This window comes from Microtus oregoni, unplaced genomic scaffold (assembly GCF_018167655.1).
Source record: "Microtus oregoni isolate MIOR12 unplaced genomic scaffold, Mior012 000007F_ref0000211, whole genome shotgun sequence".
Classification (NCBI taxonomy): Eukaryota; Metazoa; Chordata; class Mammalia; order Rodentia; family Cricetidae; genus Microtus; species Microtus oregoni.
The window spans coordinates 51,653,387-51,670,184 of record NW_024543066.1 but is presented as its reverse complement, the minus strand read 5'-3'; the positions used below and the strand labels follow the sequence as shown (position 1 = coordinate 51,670,184).

The 16,798-nt window shown below is 42.4% G+C and overlaps 1 protein-coding gene across 1 annotated transcript; it reads right to left on the bottom strand.

Annotated features, from left to right (window-relative positions):
- Positions 1-3,980: 3,980 nt before the first annotated feature.
- Positions 3,981-15,700, bottom strand: Cd5l (CD5 molecule like). Its single transcript, XM_041655722.1, has 6 exons — positions 15,600-15,700; positions 12,886-12,921; positions 8,384-8,707; positions 7,020-7,337; positions 6,138-6,458; positions 3,981-4,816 (listed from the first exon to the last, which is right to left on the bottom strand). Exons 1-6 carry the CDS (start codon positions 15,625-15,627, stop codon positions 4,791-4,793), a joined length of 1,053 nt encoding a protein of 350 aa, XP_041511656.1. The 5' UTR covers positions 15,628-15,700; the 3' UTR covers positions 3,981-4,790.
- Positions 15,701-16,798: the final 1,098 nt, after the last annotated feature.

Sequence of the window (16,798 nt, the reverse complement as noted above, 5' to 3'; positions counted from 1 at the left end):
TCAAAAAGGTATAGAAAGTTATACGCCGGGAAATGTTTGCAATACAATACAGGCAGCGAGTACACACCCAGTGGTCTCTGTGCACTGGAAGAGTTCACCTTGATCTGATGGTCCTGGGTCACAATTCCTCTCTTCCCCAGTTAGGGGTGTGCAATTCCTCCATGGCTTTCTTTAGCATTTGTGTCACATTTCTTTGTTATCCAAAGCTTGCATGGGATTCACATTGTGGATTAGTGGGGAATAAATTATTTTATTTCCCAATATTTTTTGAATCTTTAATCCTCTACCATTAAGGATAGCTAGGCAATCCACAAAGGCTAGGTTATTAGAAAGATTGAGAAGTCCATCTAGGTCTGGGCATCAAGCACATCTAAAGAAAAGGGCTAGGGAAAGAAGTCAGCGGAGGTGGATACACTCAATTTTTCAGGGAAATCGCTGGGCACCAGACAGTTGTGCCAGCAACTGTGGTATGGCTTGGGAAACCCACATGAAGATATCTGCCACATTTAACCCTTAAGGACCAATACAAAAGCCCCAGCCCTTGAAATGCAGAAACCGGAAGTCTGGGAGTGGGGAGTTTTGAAACTGTTTCAGATCTCTTTTCTTGTGTGTTCTACTCCAGTGCCCTTAGATTTCTTCAGATTAAAATATATTTTCACACTGCCCCATAGAGTTAAAGACATTAAAAAAAATTTGCTCATTGGAGTACCATTAGTATGAACAATAATGGGTTCATTATAAGTACAGAGTGTAAAGATTTTTGACAAAAATAAACTGCTATAAATACAACCATAGTAATGGTTGTAGAATATTGAGTGTGTGTGTCACAGTTGACACCCAGCTGTCACAGTCTGTAGCCTGTGGAAGGAAAATTCTGGAAAGAAACTGTGTCTGTAAAGGCTAGTTGACTGACTACAACTTCAGTGGTGTGGAGAGGTTGGAATATTGCCAAGTCCAGGGTCAGATTAGCTTAAGCATCTTTGTCTCCATTAATAATTACTCTTCTCTATACATGAACTAACCTCTTTTGTCACTATTGTATAAATTCTTTGGGAATGCCTATTTTCCAAATGTCTAATAATTCTGTCAGGCCCTCCTGCTCTGCTATAACCCACCTACTTGATATACCTAGTGATGTATTTGAAAAGTGTGTTACTTTATGACTGATTTTCTTCTGTTACTACAAAAAGTTAATGAACTTGATACTTCTTTGGAAGCTGTATTTGGGAAAAAAAGAAAAACCTGAACCCGTGTTTCTGGGCCATGGTTGCTCATATTCACTCCAGAATAAATCAAGTCTTTATTCCTTTGCAGCAGGAACTCTTTCCTTCCTAGAGGGTTGTAGATAAGTCTGCGAGGCCAGGTTCAGTCAGAGAGCCCCTATTCCATTGTCTGTCAGTGTTTTAGGGACAGGGGCTTGTTTTGGCCCCTTCCTGATTAAAACTTACTAGTCAGGTGCAGCTACTCACACTCAATAAGTGACTTAACATGGCCAAATAAATACCAGAAAACCAGGAAAAAGGGTTTTTATTCAGTGTGGCCATATTAAGAGGGACAAGAGATACAGTGACCTCCCTACTTCATCCTTAGGGCTCAAAATGACATTGAGGTTTAAATAGAGGGCCAGTAATGTGCACATCTAAGCAGTCCTGGTCAACCCATTCTTGTCTAGGCTTGAGTTTCACCTGTTATGGTTAGTAATGTGTGGAATCTCTTTCCTGGAGGCAAGGGCCCCACTTGGCTGGTTTCAGGTTTCATTCAACCTTTCACTTTTCATAGTATTATAAATTCCATAGGAGGTTCAGTGTCTTGGAGTCCAGTGCTTCACTTCTCCCAGACCAGCTGTGGGGTGTGTGCATGTGTGTGCGTGCATGTGTGTGTGTGTGTGTGTGTGTGTGTGTGTATGTGTGTGTGCGTGCCTACCCCTTCTCAGGAACCCCAAGCCTGTGTAATTGTTAATCTGTATTCTTTTACTTTACATTAATTTCTGTGGCTTCCTAAATTGAAAATACATAATATTTGTTGTTTCTAAATTGTTTTCCTTAACTTGATATTTCTGAGATTCATTTATTGTCTTATGATCAAAATTGCTGTAAATATTCATGTATAAGTATTTGAATGGAATTGTTGAGTCTGGAGATAATTAACTTTTAAAGAAACTGCAAGTTATTTCCACAAGTGATTTACATTCCTACCAGAAGTTCATTCTCGGTTCAGTCATTCAGACGTGCTTCCTCCTCACTGAAGATGCCTGAGTAAGCTGGCTGAGTATTTGTCATGTGTTTGTAAGATTTTTACATGTTTTCCCTCTTTCATTGTCTCTTCCTATCTTAGAGATGCAGTTATGGTTCAACGTATGTAAACTGATAAATGTCACCCACCATATAAAGAGATGGAAAGACAAAACTTCATGATCATCTCATTAGATGCAGAAGAGGCATTTGACAAGACCCGATACCTCTTCAGAAGATCAACAATTAATAAATGGGACCTCATGAAGTTGAGCTTTTGTATGGCAAGGACATCATTGTTCAGACAAAGCTACAGGCCACAGGATGGGAAAAGATCTTTATCAATTAGACATCCAATAAAAGGTTAGTATCTGAAATGAATAAAGAACTAAAGGTACTGGGCATAAAGAAATCAAACAACCCATTTAAAAACAATGGGGCACAGAACTAAGTAAAGAATTCTCCAAGGATGAAACACAAATGGCTGAGAAATACTTAAATAAATGTTCACCACCCTTCGTCACCAGGGAAATGTAAATCAAAACTACTTTGGAATTTCGTCTTATACCAATCAGAATGACCGAGATCAATAAAACAAAAGACAGCCCATGCTGGTGAAGATATGGGGAAAAGAGAACACTTATCCACTGCTGGTAGGAGGGAAAACTTGTACAGTCACTATGGAGATCAGTGGGCGTTTCCTCAGGAAACTGGGAAGAGAGCTACCCCAAGATCCAGCTAAACTAGTCTTGGTCATTTACCCAAAGGCCTCTACAGCCTCTACAGCCTCTACGGCCTCTACAGCCTTCTCTAGAGATACTTGATCACCAAGTTCATTGCTGCTTTATTCAAAATCACCAGAAACTGTTAGCAGTATAGACATTTGTCAGCTGGTGACTAACAAAACTGTGGTACAAATACACAATGGAATATTATTTAGCTATTAAAAATAAATTATGAGATTAGCAGAAAATGAATCAAACTAGGAAAATCATCATGAATAATGTAACCCAAACCTCCAAAAGCAAATACTGTTATGTTTTCTCATATTTGTGAATATTAGCTTTTAAGCATTCAGCAGGCAAACCAGGGCACTCACGGTCAACACCTCAGAGTGGTACTCCTGTTATAGCCCTTGTCCTCATGCTATTGTATCTGCGAACTTTGTTGTATAAATTCAGCGACAATATCTGCATTGCTGACAACTGACTTATCTGGCCAGCCTCAGGTGGATCATCTCTTCGTTAATACGAAATGACTAAACTGGTTAAGTTCTTGGTTAGAAGTACTAAAACCAATACCAGATAACTGAGTGTTTAAAATGACTATGAATACATAGCAGTTTGTTACATAAAGTCAGGAATGCCACTGGATCCCAAGATCTGGCCTCATGTGTGTTTCTGTCTGAGCATGAGTTTTGCAGTTACTTCTGTGTCTCAATGGAAGGTTTCTTCTGATTATCTGGTCTCTGTCATATGTGAGAAATGTCCATTCCCAGGTTCACGTTAGGAATCCACTCACCCAGAGAAGTCAGTCTACTTTGTGTCACAGTTTCCGATCCCTGGAAAGTGCGAATTAACCCCTGAGACAGCAGGAGCTACCAACAGGGTCTACGAGCGCAGGGCTGCACTGCTCAAAGAGTTTATGATGATCTCTCCACAGGGATGAGATGGCCATGTGCATAAAAATGCAACTGACTTTTGGGCATAAATCCAAGAAAATAAATCAGCATATCAGGAAATACCCACACACTCATGTTTATTGCAGCGTAATTCACAAAAGCTAAGATACAGAATCAACCCTTGAACACAGGAAGGGGATCAAACTGTGAACAAAATGTCCCCTTCCAAAGGCATGCCCCAGTGACCTTCTTCCTCTACTAGGTCCCAACTCCTGAAGTTTCTATCACCTCCTAGTGGACTCATCAGGGCTTAATTCATTCATAAGGGCTGAGGGACCAGACCATGTGATGCAGTTAGGTCCCAAAGGCCCTGCCTCAGGATACTGGTCGCATCAGACACCAAACTTCAAATGTAAGAGTTTTGGGTAGATATCTAGAACTCAGTGAGAAACACCCAAGTGCTACAGGAAAGCACTCTGCGACCTCCTGAGAGATGGAGGAGCAGTGCAGTGTTGTTGTTATGATCACTTCACTTGTTCTAAAATTTGCAAAGCCTCAAAAAAGTCTATTTTCTCCATACCCCTAAAATGCTGTCTACCCATAATTCCCTTTAAGCCCTCCTTTTGTTGTCATAGTCTCAATGTTATTATAGACAGGCCGCGCCTTCGTCACATGTGAGGTCCAAGAGTTGCAGGTAGGCTGGGAAGAGAATAGAAGGCATAGAGCAACTGGAAACACTTCTTCAGCCAGGGAGCTCAGCAGTTCTTATCTTGAGGTGATTATGGGGTGTGCATCCCTGAGATCAAGACATGAGTATGTTGTCCACTCTCTCAAGGGCTCAGGGAGGGGTGGCTAAAGCCCATGGCCAGTTATAATCACTTGGAGAATCAGGGCCCAATGAGCAAGCAGCAGGGATCCAGGTCAGGCAAGGATCAAGGTTACACATCAAATTCTGGGGTGCTTTCTGTAACGAGAAGAGGAAAATGCAGCGAGAGTGAAATTAGGCCTAGAAAGATTTGTTCTCCTCAAGCTAAACTGACCAAGGGAGCAGATCGAGGGCCAGAAAAGGAAAAAGATAATCCACATGCATAGCCCACAATGATATGGTCACAAACTGAAGCTGTACTCCAAAGGTACAATAGTTATGTCCCCTGTGAGTCACGAACAGCACACGCCTTCTTCTGCATCGACAGACAATGGATGCCAGCTTCCCCAAGGATGCCAAAATCCACAGGTGGGATAGTCTCCCATGAAGTACACAAAAATTTGCAAATAACCCGATCATACCCTTCTATGTGCTTTAAATCATGTCTAGGTTACTTATAACAGCAGAAGCAATACAACTGCGATATACAGAGCTGTCAGGCTGCCTTATTAAAGGAATAACAATAAGGTAAATCAGTGTGTTCAGTACAGGTGTAGTTTTGTTCTTCAGATACTTCTGGAATCCAGAGATGCAGAATGCAGGGAAAATATGGTTGACTGTATTCATGCCTGGAGTACATCTGACTTCAAAGTTAATTACTTAAAGCAAAATGCTCCACACAGCCACCTCCCCATCCTGATTCCACAGCTGGGCTACAGCCCTTCAGTTAGTCAGGGGCTACACTTGAATTTCCTCTCCTTCTACCCTTCGAAGAGGCCAATGGTTGAAGACTGGGATCCTGTACTTTCTGGCAAGATGCCCACAGGCATTGTCAAAAGAGCTTTTTGCAAGCCACCCAGCTCTCCTACACACACACACTGGAAACAGGGTTCAGGAAAACGGCCACCCAGCTCTCCTACACACACACACTGAAAACAGGGTTCAGGAAAACAGCCACCCAGCTCTCCTACATACACACTGGAAACAGGGTTCAGGAAACATAACAGAGTGAGGTCAAGTCACCTCCTACAGTTAGCTCAAATGTAGGGCTTGAAGGTTGGGGTTACCTAAGGGAACTAACCTGGGACAGAAAGCAAAGATTAATCCATTTAGTTCTGCTGTGTGTTTTAAAGTCACTTTCATGGTTTGGCAAACTATTTTCTTGACTTTTTTCATGTTTAATATAAGGATACTGACCGACTCCTATTATTCTTATATTCAATAATTGTAATTTAAAGATATCTCTCCTTGCCCAACACCAACCTCTCCCCCACTCCAAAGTAAAGCAGAACTCCTGCTAAGAGCCTAGCTCTAACCCTGGAGGTGTGCTCAGAGCAGGCTGATGACTACTGCGGCTCTGCAGCCCGGGTGGAATTACCCTGACCACTAGAGTGCACCTTAGTAGGGCACTAGGACTTACCTGAGCACATCACTGCCACATCTTCCTTGTGGGTACAGTCATGATACCCCCATAGCCTGTGCTGGCAGGACTCCAGAGACTTCTCCTTCCCTGAGCAAACCACATCATCCAGCCAGATGCGGCCTGCACCAGGTCTGTAGCTTTTTCGGGCTTTGAAGGATAGAGAGAAGGGCTTCCCACAGCCCAGTTGCTTGCATACCACTTGGTCCTCCTCTTCTCCCCAGCTATCATCACAGACAGAGCCCCATGTACCCTTGTGCAGCACTTCCAACCTCCCAGCACAGGGGTTGTCTCCTCCAACCAGTCTCAACTGAAAGGGATCTGCAGGTTGAAGGAGGAAGGTGATAACATAAAAGAGATGAAAGGAAAAGAGAAAAAATAAGATTATGTACATAGTCACTAAAATCTCACCAATAAGTTTGAAGCTCTCTATGTGTGTATTGATGACAACATCTCCTTCCCTAAGTCTCCTTCCATTTATTTCCAGTTCCTGTGGCCTAGTCTGTTTCCCTAACTAGAATGTTTTCACTTCATTTTTAAAACAGAATACCTATATATTGTATTCATAAATATAATTGTTTATTTATACATACCATGTATAAGGAATTTTCTAGTGGTTATTATAAACCAAAGGGCACAGCAGATATTCCTATTTACAGAATTCCATATCATAGCTCATAGTATGATTGCATAATGTACAATTTTGTTTCCCTCTACAAAGGCAGTCATTCTTAAGAAAACTGGCAATCTACACAAAATTAAAAATTTACAATGACCTTTAGTGCATGAGTAGCTTTGTAAATATCATTTACCTGGGTTTCCATTTAACCGCATTTATGAATAAAACTAATCTCTGAATGCAGGATCATCATCTTCCATTACCTTCACATTCCATCCACGTGTCCTCATCATGGGTACAATTGTTCTCCAAAGGCCTTAAAGGGCAGTCCTGAAGGTTTGCTTCTTGTCCAGAACATGACACCTGTCTCATCCAGATGGGCCCTTTGCCCTGAGTCATCTTGTTGCAGCACCTGTGAGTCAGTAGCGCCCGCCCACATCCCAGCTCTCTGCACACCACCTTTGCAGCCCGTAAGTTCCAGCCTGCCTTGCACACAGTGCTCCACTGTTCCTGGTGTAGCACCTCCACTCGGCCCTGGCAGCGCCCCGGGCCATCTACTAGTCGCACATCGCTGTCTGGGTCTGGAAAGAAAGGGATAAGCAATGTCTGTTCCGTGTTAGAACATGGTCTTCTCAGAAAATGGAGTCTGGTTACATGGGCTCAGTTCTTGGTGGCCAGTACAAGGCAATTAGAGTAGTAAGCACCACATAGTGGATGGTGTCTAAGGGAATGAAGGGATGGTTTCTCAGTCCCTAAATAAATCATAATCATTTCTGTAGCATTATAGTTTTTCAAATGACTTCCATATTCAACTTATTTTTCCTCATAAAAGAAAGTTAAGAGCTACAGATCTAATGTTAATCTATAGATTTAAACATTAATAAACACAAATATTAACATTAAATGTGAAAATATTTTTGGCTCAATGTTGTCATAAATCAAAGGTCCCAGACTAATGCTCTTAAACCCCGACTTTCCTAAAGGTTTTCATTAAGGCATCTTTTCCTTAATGATGAATCCTATGGGGAGACAAAAGAAGGGGACAGAGTCAGCCTTGCTTGCAGCGATTCACAGTCTTTGCAGAAAGTACACACACACTGTTAATTCATAGAGAGCTAATTGTGTAGAACAGTGAATGGTCACATAATGTTGTGTCCATTTATCTGGGCAACTGCGTTGGTTGCATATTTATATGCCTGTGTCCGTCTGTCTGTGAGATTGCTTTGTCTTCCTACCAGTATCTCCTGTCTCCCCAATTAAGAACCACAATGTTCGCAAGAGCACATATTAAATCCCATGAGCTCTTCCATAACTCCATTCAGCTGCAGACACAGACATCTAACACATGTTCAGGTGCTGACAGATCTGTGTAGATTTGTTTGCATGTATATAAATAAGAGAAATTGAACATCATATCTAACTGGAAACTGTGAAAGAAACAATGTGGGAAACATTTGTGGCTCTTATTATATCCACATTTCAGTCAAGAAAGTGTGAAATGTAGAGATGACGTTGCCATCTTTCATTGCAGCACCGTGAGAAAGTCAGGACAGAAAACAATGACTAATAAAATGGCCTCGTGTGGTATAGACTATTGGAAGATGGTCCTTGAGCCTCCCATACTTACTCACACACCGTGCTCCAGCATCTTCCGAATGTGGGCAGTTATAAACGTCCTCATTTTGCTCACATTGAGACAATGTATCTTCCATCCCAGTGCAGTTGACATCTTGAATAAGAACTTTTTGATCTTCTGGTGCTGGTGGCCTATATGATGCACCACTTTGGGTTCTCTTGGCTGCTCCACAGTTCAGCTCCCGGCATACCACTACCAAGTCATTCCAGTCCCAGCCATCATCACACACAGTCCCCCACTGGCCTTTGCGTTCTACCTCCACTCGCCCTTCGCAGCGGTGAGCGCCTCCTACCAGCCGAACTTTGGATGGAGACTCTACAAAGAGATGACATACTAGCTGGAGGCCTCAGAGAAGCAAATGTGTGCCTAGAGGCATATGCAGTCATTCTGGGGCCCATATACCTTTGACAGACAGCGCGGGGCTGGGGGGAGGGGGAGTTGGAGTCAGAACAGGAGAGGTAAAGGAACTTCAGGATGTGTTTTTGCTCTTAATTGTATGCAACCCAGAAATGCCATTTCAAAACACACAGACATACTGATATCCTTATCAGATCCACAATTGAGACAAAGAAGCTGGCCGAAGACTTGGCAGAGATTTTAGACCCTCTAGTGGTCGGAATGTCTACCCTCGATTTCATAGAGAAGGAAAGCTCTCCTCATAGAAGTAGTGGCTCTTACTGTGGGCCCTAGTCCAGAACAAAGCGTAAGGATGATATTGTTCAGTTCTTTCAGTTTTCATGACTTTCTCTTGTGGTAGCCAGATTGAGATAGTAGCAACACATTTTCTTCTCTTTGTTCTTGTCTCACCTCTCACCCTTTCCCTCCATATTCCACTTCCCCTTCTACCCCCCTCCTTCTTTCTCTTTCCCTCTCCTGCTGTTTCCTATAACACCAATCCTGTCCAGAAACCTAGCTCAGAAGAAATTAGCAAGGGGAGAGTCAGTGCTTCAACTAGAGGTCTATGGGAAAAAGGGCGGTTCTTTGGAGCCTCTCTATAGGTTCTGAGGAATCAAGGAATTAGTTGTATTTTCTTACTAAAACTCTGTGTATGGGGAAAAAAAACATAAATTTTATCCTTCCCACTAGGAAGTAGGGAAGAGAAGGAAGTTAGGGAAATTGACGACAAGCCTTTCAGATAATACATATGTATTGAGAAATTCCATGCTTCCAGTATTGCTTTGGGAACTCAAAAAAGGATGAGGGACAAGTTGGGATTTATTCCCTTTGAGAGATTTTTATTCCAGTTCCAAACAATCTTGCCAAATCACTGTAGCCTCCAAGTAGTACAACAGAGGGCTGAATTAATAACATCTTCAATTAATGACAAAGTCAACTGAGAGGTCAAATGTAGTAGAAGAGACCACATTTGGTCTGGTGTTCTGTGGCTGGATCTGAGACTGACACCTTAGGAAAAATCACTGTGAATGTCTACATGGTCATAGTCTGATTCCCAAAGATTGTATTTCCCACCCTCTACTCTCTTTTAACCTTGCGCAAACTCCCCAAACTTGGAATCAACTCAGGAACAGCAGTTGACTAAGACCAGTTTGGTCTGCCTATTTTTAAGCTTTATTTGGAAAATTATGTTTTGTTTACTGGTTCATTTAAATTTTTTGTGGGAAAAGCAGTATTATGAATTGAAACTAAGCCTACAAGTTAAAATGTAACCATTAAAAAACTAAGAAAAGACAGGAAGTGGAATTAGCCTAGATGTCTATCAACAGAAAAATGGAGAATGAAAATATGGCACATATACACAGTGGAAACTTACTTGCCTTGAAGAAAAATGGAATTATGAAATCTTCTGGAAAATGGATGGATCTGGAATATCGTGTACTGAGTCATCCAGACCCAGAATGATGAACAGCACAGGTTCTCTCTCTTATGTGGATCCTAACATGAAATGTTTAGGTTTGTATGTTTAATTTGGAGTGTTTATGAAGAAAGCAAGAAAGACCCATGAGAGGGGAAGAGGAAGAGGTCTTACGGAATGAGGAAGCTAGCAGGATAGACTAAAGGTATTATAATAATCCTAGAGGTTAAAGTTTAAATAGGATTAGGGGCTTGAAGACAGAGGAGAGGAAAGTGTGGGGTAACTTAGCCAAAAGCAAGGATCTATGAAGACCTGCTATGGAAACCCAACACTTTGTAGGATAATTAAAATGCAATTGTTTTGAAAGAATGAATTTGAACACAGGTACCCTATGTGGGTGCATAATGCTTCCCACTAGAAGACATGAAAATCCCAGTGTCCAGCCTGAGATACTTCCTTGTGAGTTGTTGGCTAGGGAGGCCCAGAGGCTCCATAAACAACACAGACTACTGTCATTGTTCTTGGTTGCTGACCATAAATAGATGTTAAGGTACTGTTGCTGAAGATGCATCATATGGTTGTAGGATGTAGAGAAATCAAGCTGAAACTGACCTGAAAATTTCCTCCCTGTTCGCTTTTGTAGCATCAAAATTGCTATGCAGGCTGCAGGGGGAAGAAAAGTCACCAGTGGTATACCTAGTAGTGAATTTTGCCTTCTGTAAATTGACTTTGCAGTTAAAACATGCGAGCTCACTAATTGGTGCAATACAGTGGCAAGAAAGTGATGGGGTAATCAATTGCTTTTGGACTGATCTTGAAGCCTGCTCCACAAGAGAGAATTCATACTTGGTACTATAAGCCCTATCAAAAGTTCATGACCGGGGAGGTCATAGGTCAAGGGGGGTAACTTACTGCTTTTGTCTTACTAAATGGACATGTTGTCAGACTGTTTTCTAAATATTTGTATTTGTACACGTATATTAGTGCTTTCTTCAATTTTGACCAGAGAATCTTCTCTCTGCAATGGGCATCAGTTAATAAAGAGGATCATAGCTGGCCAAGGTACTGAGAATAAGTGACCATTGAATAAGATATCTATATCAGCACCTCAGGGAACATGGTGGAAGAAGAAGTTTATGAATCTTGGTACAGATATAAACCAAGAGTGTCATGTAGAAGCAATTTCTGGGTCATTATATCTAAGATTAGAGTCTGCGTTGGCATTATTTTGCAGAGCAGGAAAAAGTTGCTATCAGGATCATGCATTGGCTAACTTATTTTATTTTGGACTATAAAAGTCTTGTTCTAATGAATTTTTATATTTACTTATTTTTATGGAGTAGAGAGCAGTTTCCAGAACACATGACATAAAGCAAGATGTCAGCAAGGATGGATGGAAAGGAATTGACTGGAGATAATCGAGTTGAAGAAATTCAGCTTGAGAAAAGAGGCAGGGAGGGCAACTGCAATCTTGGTAGTGTCCTAACAGTGGTCTTGAAAGCAGAAGATAGGGTTTGTGGGGAGCAACATCCTTGATGTGAGGAGACTGCAATGAGACCAGGTAGAGCTGTGTTGGTGACAACCACGGAGGCTAAGATAAAAAGATCAGTAATCTCATCACCAGGATGGGAACCCAGAAGCAGCACCCTAACACATCAAGATGCATCTGTGTGGCAGAGGGTCTCACTATAATAACGTGTGGATCTGTGATGTGGGAGTGATTTCTTTCTAATCTGTTGCTTTCATTGGTTAATTAATAAAGAAACTGCGTAGGCCCATTTGATAGGCCAACCCTTAGGTAGGTGGAGTAAACAGAACAGAAGGCTGGGAGAAAGAAGCTGAGTCAGAGAGTAGCCATGATTCTCCCACCAGACACAGCCGCAGGTTAAGATCTTCCCTGGTAAGCCACCTCGTGGGCTACACAAATTATTAGAAATGGGTTAGATCAATATGTAAGAGCTAGCCAATAAGAGGCTGGAACTAACGGGCCAGGCAGTGTTTAAAAGAATACAGTTTCCGCGTAATTATTTCGGGTAAAGCTAGCCGTGCGGGCGGCCGGGTGGCAGGACACAGCCCCGCCGTTCCTATTCCAACAGATCTGTCTCTGGTCACGCTTCCATCATCCACCAAAAGAGAACATAGAGTGGTAGTGTAAAAGAGACTGAAAGCATCGTCTGTGGTTCCCTGCCCTTGGCACCGTCACTCTCACCACTGTGCAGGCTCCTCGAGGAGGCAGCTAATGGGGGCTGACCTCTGGGCTCCCCTTTCCTGGGCATAGGGGAGGTATTGCTTCTTCAAAGCTGTAGATAAGGCTGAAGGAGAAAAAAGGAATCTCTCTCTTGGGCAAGGCCACAAAGGGCCTGATGTGAAGACCTATGTATCCTGTTTAGATGTAGCATACATTGCTCTGGCCACAGAGGACTCCTGGCAGGAAAATCACCCTGACCCATCCAGGAGTCTCTGGAGGTGGAAACCCATCCACACAAGGCCAATTGGTTGGCGTACACACTATAAAAGTGGTTGTTTGACCTGGTTTCAATCTCTTCACAGTCTAGGAAGCTACAGATTTTCTTCAGTCCTAAACCTAGAGGTTTCTTTCTTGAGAATGCAACAAACAAACAAACAAATAAACAAACAAAACAAACTACCCAAACCCAGATAGACAACAAAAAATCCTTACCTGAGAGGCAGGATTCAACAAAAATGGTTGAGATGGCTAAGGAAAGCAAAGGGAAGTAAGGTCAGAGAGTAAATTTCTAAGCCTTTGTTTAAATCACCCTTGCCAAACTTCTTAAGGGAACATGGGAGACACAGCCTCCAAGGGCAGCCCTGTCATGACCTTCTTCTCCTGGCACCAGCCTCAAAGGAAACCATGGGAACCACAGAGGTCAAACCAGCAAACCAGCTGACTTGACTGTCCTTTGCTTTTGACTAGAACTCCACTCAGGCATTGGGCCTGGCAGTATCCACTTCTGCTATTTACACTGATTGACTATAGCTGCCTCAAGTGTGAGTGTGGTGATGTAGCATTTTGGTTCACAGAAAAGAGCACTGGAGGCCACCAAGCAGTCACTGGTGGGGAAGGCAATGATATAACATGGGCAAGGCACGATCAGCTGTGTTTGCTGGCACTGCATTTAGATGGGAGTAGGCAAACTCCTTTGTATGGAGCCAATAGTAAAAGTTTAGATTTGGGAGGCTGCATGCTCTGTTACACCTGCTGAGCTCTGCCCCAGTGATGTAGAGAAGCATTGCCTGATTCCCTGGAAACCTTTGTTTATGGACATAATTTTAAATTTCAAATAATTTTTATGCATTGTGAAATGATATTTTTATTTTGATTTCCCTCCACCATTTAACATTATAAAAATCACTTGCAGCTTGTAAACTGTGATTCATAAAAGCTTAATTTTAATCAGCAGGCCAGGCCAGCTTTTTATGAATCCCCAAATTCCAGCACACCTTTGGAATATGAGCGACTTTCTAGTCTGTGTATGCTTGGACTCTCCTGTCAGCTTCTTCACACTGCGAAGTCCTGTAACCCTCAATTGCCCCTGAAGCTAAGCATTTTCAATTATGTAATTTGCCCACCACATATGTTATAGGATTTTCCTGAACAAACAAATATATTTGGACCAGTCCAGGGTTTTCAAAGCAAATAGCTCTCTTCTTTCCTTCCTTTCTTTTTCTTTTTTCTTTTTGTTTATTTTTCAAGACAGGGTTTCTCTGTAGCCCTGGCTGTCCTAGACCTCATTTTGTAGACTAGGCTGGCCTTGAACTCAGAGATCGGCCTCCTCAGTGCTGGGATTAAATGTGTGTGCCCCATGCCTGGAGGAGCCTCTTTTTCTTCACCTTCACAGTGAGCCCACTTTCAGTTGGAGGCCTTGTATATTCCAACTGTTTAGGACTCAGTTATATGATATCTGTGCATTGCATAACCTCTCACACAAAACAGGAGGATATGAGAGGAAAGTGAATGTTGCCAGCTGATACACAGGAGCAGAAGTGGTATAGCCAATAAAGGGCTTGGACTTTCTGAGCACCATTGACAGGAGCAGGTGTCATAGATCTGAAGGTCTTTGTGAAGGAGGTGAGACTGTATGTGAGCCTTGGAGGCAAGACTAGTTGTTGATTTCTGCTGGGATGTAAAAATATTTAAGATCTGGTCGGGACACTTTGCTGGACATATGAAACAGAAAGAACAGTGTGGGCTTTGGTGATGTTCTCAGTAATCAAGACACTAAAAATGGATGTGACTTGTTAGGATAGCAGATCAGTAGACATCATTCAATATCACATATTAATTACATCATCAAAGGGTTTCTAGCAGGATATGAATTTGTAGTGCTAGCAGGGGATAGACAGAGACGGGAGACTCTCCAGTGCTCATTGACCAACCAGCTTAGACTAATTGGCCAGCTTCAGGTCAATGAAACAAACAGTTTCAAAATAAGGCGGCCAACAACACAAGGTTTTCCTCTGTTAAACTTACATACAACACACAAAAGCCTCTTAAAAAATTCTGGGGACTAACTTTATCTTTACTTCATGGATCAGAGAGCAAAGTTTCAGAGAAGTATGGTAACCACAAATTCAGTTAAGAGCCATGACTAAACATAGTATTTCTTTGCACACCAAAACTCCAGATTATCTAATGTCTAGACCAGTGGTTCCCAACCTTCCTGATGCTGTGACCCTTTAATGCATCTCCTCATGTTGTGGTACCCCAATCATAAAATTAGTTTTGCTGCTACTTCATAACTATAATTTTGCTACTGTTGTGAATCATATTGTAAATATCTGTGTTTTCCGATGGTCTTAGGTGACTCCTGTGAAGGGGTTGTTCAACCCTGAAAGGGGTTGAGACCCAAAGGTTCAGAACCCCTGATCTAGACTAACCATGGGAAAATTAGAGAACTGCGAGACACACTCAGAGGACACTAGACTAACAGACAAATAAAGAATGATTATCCTGCAGCTCTGCTTTCTTTGTTTCTTTTTCTTAAATAAATACTTTTTAAAAGAACTGAGGTACAGAAAGAAAATACTCCCAACGGGTAAGTCTGAACAACTCAAGAAAATCCCCATGACTTTCCCCTTGTTCTGTCTGACTGTTACCCACCATCTAGTCTTCTCCCTTAGTTATAGTCCATTTAGGGAAATGTGTGTACAAGGAAATGCACATAAGACGTGTAAATACAGGGGAATAGACAAAAACCTGGCAATTAAGGCAAACTTCAAATATGGATTTGGGGGTTTTCTAAGCTTTAGAGCAAGTTACCATCTACAGAAAGCTATTCTTGAAAGATACCTGAGTCAGGATCAGAGACTACCCTCCTGGTGAAGTTTCCAGAAAGCCCTGAAGTCTAGACAAACAGGAGCAGAGACACTCACCAAGCATCAAGTTTAACAGGAGAGCCATGAGCCAGGCAGCTGAAGCCGGTGTGCTGTGTGAGGCTGGATCTAGGTCTCAGGCAGCAAAGTTGGGTTTGAATGCTAGGGGAAGGAAGAGGGACAAGTCCTGCATGCAACGGGAGTTTTATCAGATGGCCCAGAGCCAGTGGGCCCAGGGGGCTGGAAGACAGATATGCTGAGCTCAGGGATGATAGAGACAGATGTGCTGAGTTCAGCATGCCTACAGGAAGGGAGGTGACTGAGAGTGGCCAAGATCCGGAAAAGGGCGTAGGGGAGGCTCTTATTGTCCTGTCTTCATTGTCCCAAAAGCCTCGTTCAACCTTTTTTCTCATTTGCTTCATTTTCACTTCTGTGTAAATGAGTTCTCATAAGGGAAGGTAGGTACCCAAGTATGGTCCTCTTTCATTAGAAGCCTAGACCATAATTGGCCTCCAAAGGTGAGGTCTGCGGGGCAAGTACGTCAATTTGAGTGACTTGATTTCCAAATGAAGCGCCCAGAGAACACAGGGCCTAGAGGGCAAGAATATATGTGAATATCTCATCCGTGATCATGATTGGGTATTTATCTCTGCTGGTAGGGTGGCTTTCCTGCCTTCAACCAGCTTCCCAAGTGCTGAAAAGAAGAAGGCCTAATACTTTGCTGGTTGTGCCCACCTTAAGAACTTGGATGGCCACAGGTCCCTATAGTGATGAACAGATAGCCTTTCCCAAACTCAGAAGGCCTTCAGTCTAAATTATGATGGAAACAAATTGAGCCACAAATCCCTCCGGCTCCTCAGTCCTCTGCCATCTTTGTTGTTCAGCACGCCTGTCTTTCAAGAGCCATCAGACCCATGTCGTGGGCACGCAGCTTGATGCACTGATGCAGCCTTCTCTCTTTCTAACATAGTCACTATTCCCTGGTGTTGGGCTGTCTTAGCTCACTTGGCATGAGACTTGTATTATCATAGGATTTAGGCTTAATGCTGAATTTTTCTGTTTATTTGTTTTAAATATAATAAAAAGATAATACCATGAGGCAGCTCAGGATGGGAGACTAACACATAATTCAGGGTTCCCTTCAGATATGAAGTTTACTAGAAAAGAGAAGACTTTGGGGCCATAATGGGGCCTTGAGGTGGAAGAGAGACCATTAGAAAGTATAATTTGGAGAGCTGAACATGACAGGGCTTGAAAGC

Excerpts from the sequence above, each read along its gene's own strand:
- Cd5l (XM_041655722.1), bottom strand. The coding sequence starts at position 15,627 with ATGGCTCTCCTGTTAAACTTGATGCTTG. Across the intron at positions 12,922-15,599 it reads CCTGTTAAACTTGATGCTTG|CCATCTCAACCATTTTTGTT; the intron begins GTGAGTGTCTCT and ends TGCTTTCCTTAG. Across the intron at positions 7,338-8,383 it reads TGCTGGAGCACGGTGTGTGA|ACCCAGACAGCGATGTGCGA; the intron begins GTAAGTATGGGA and ends CTTTCTTTCCAG.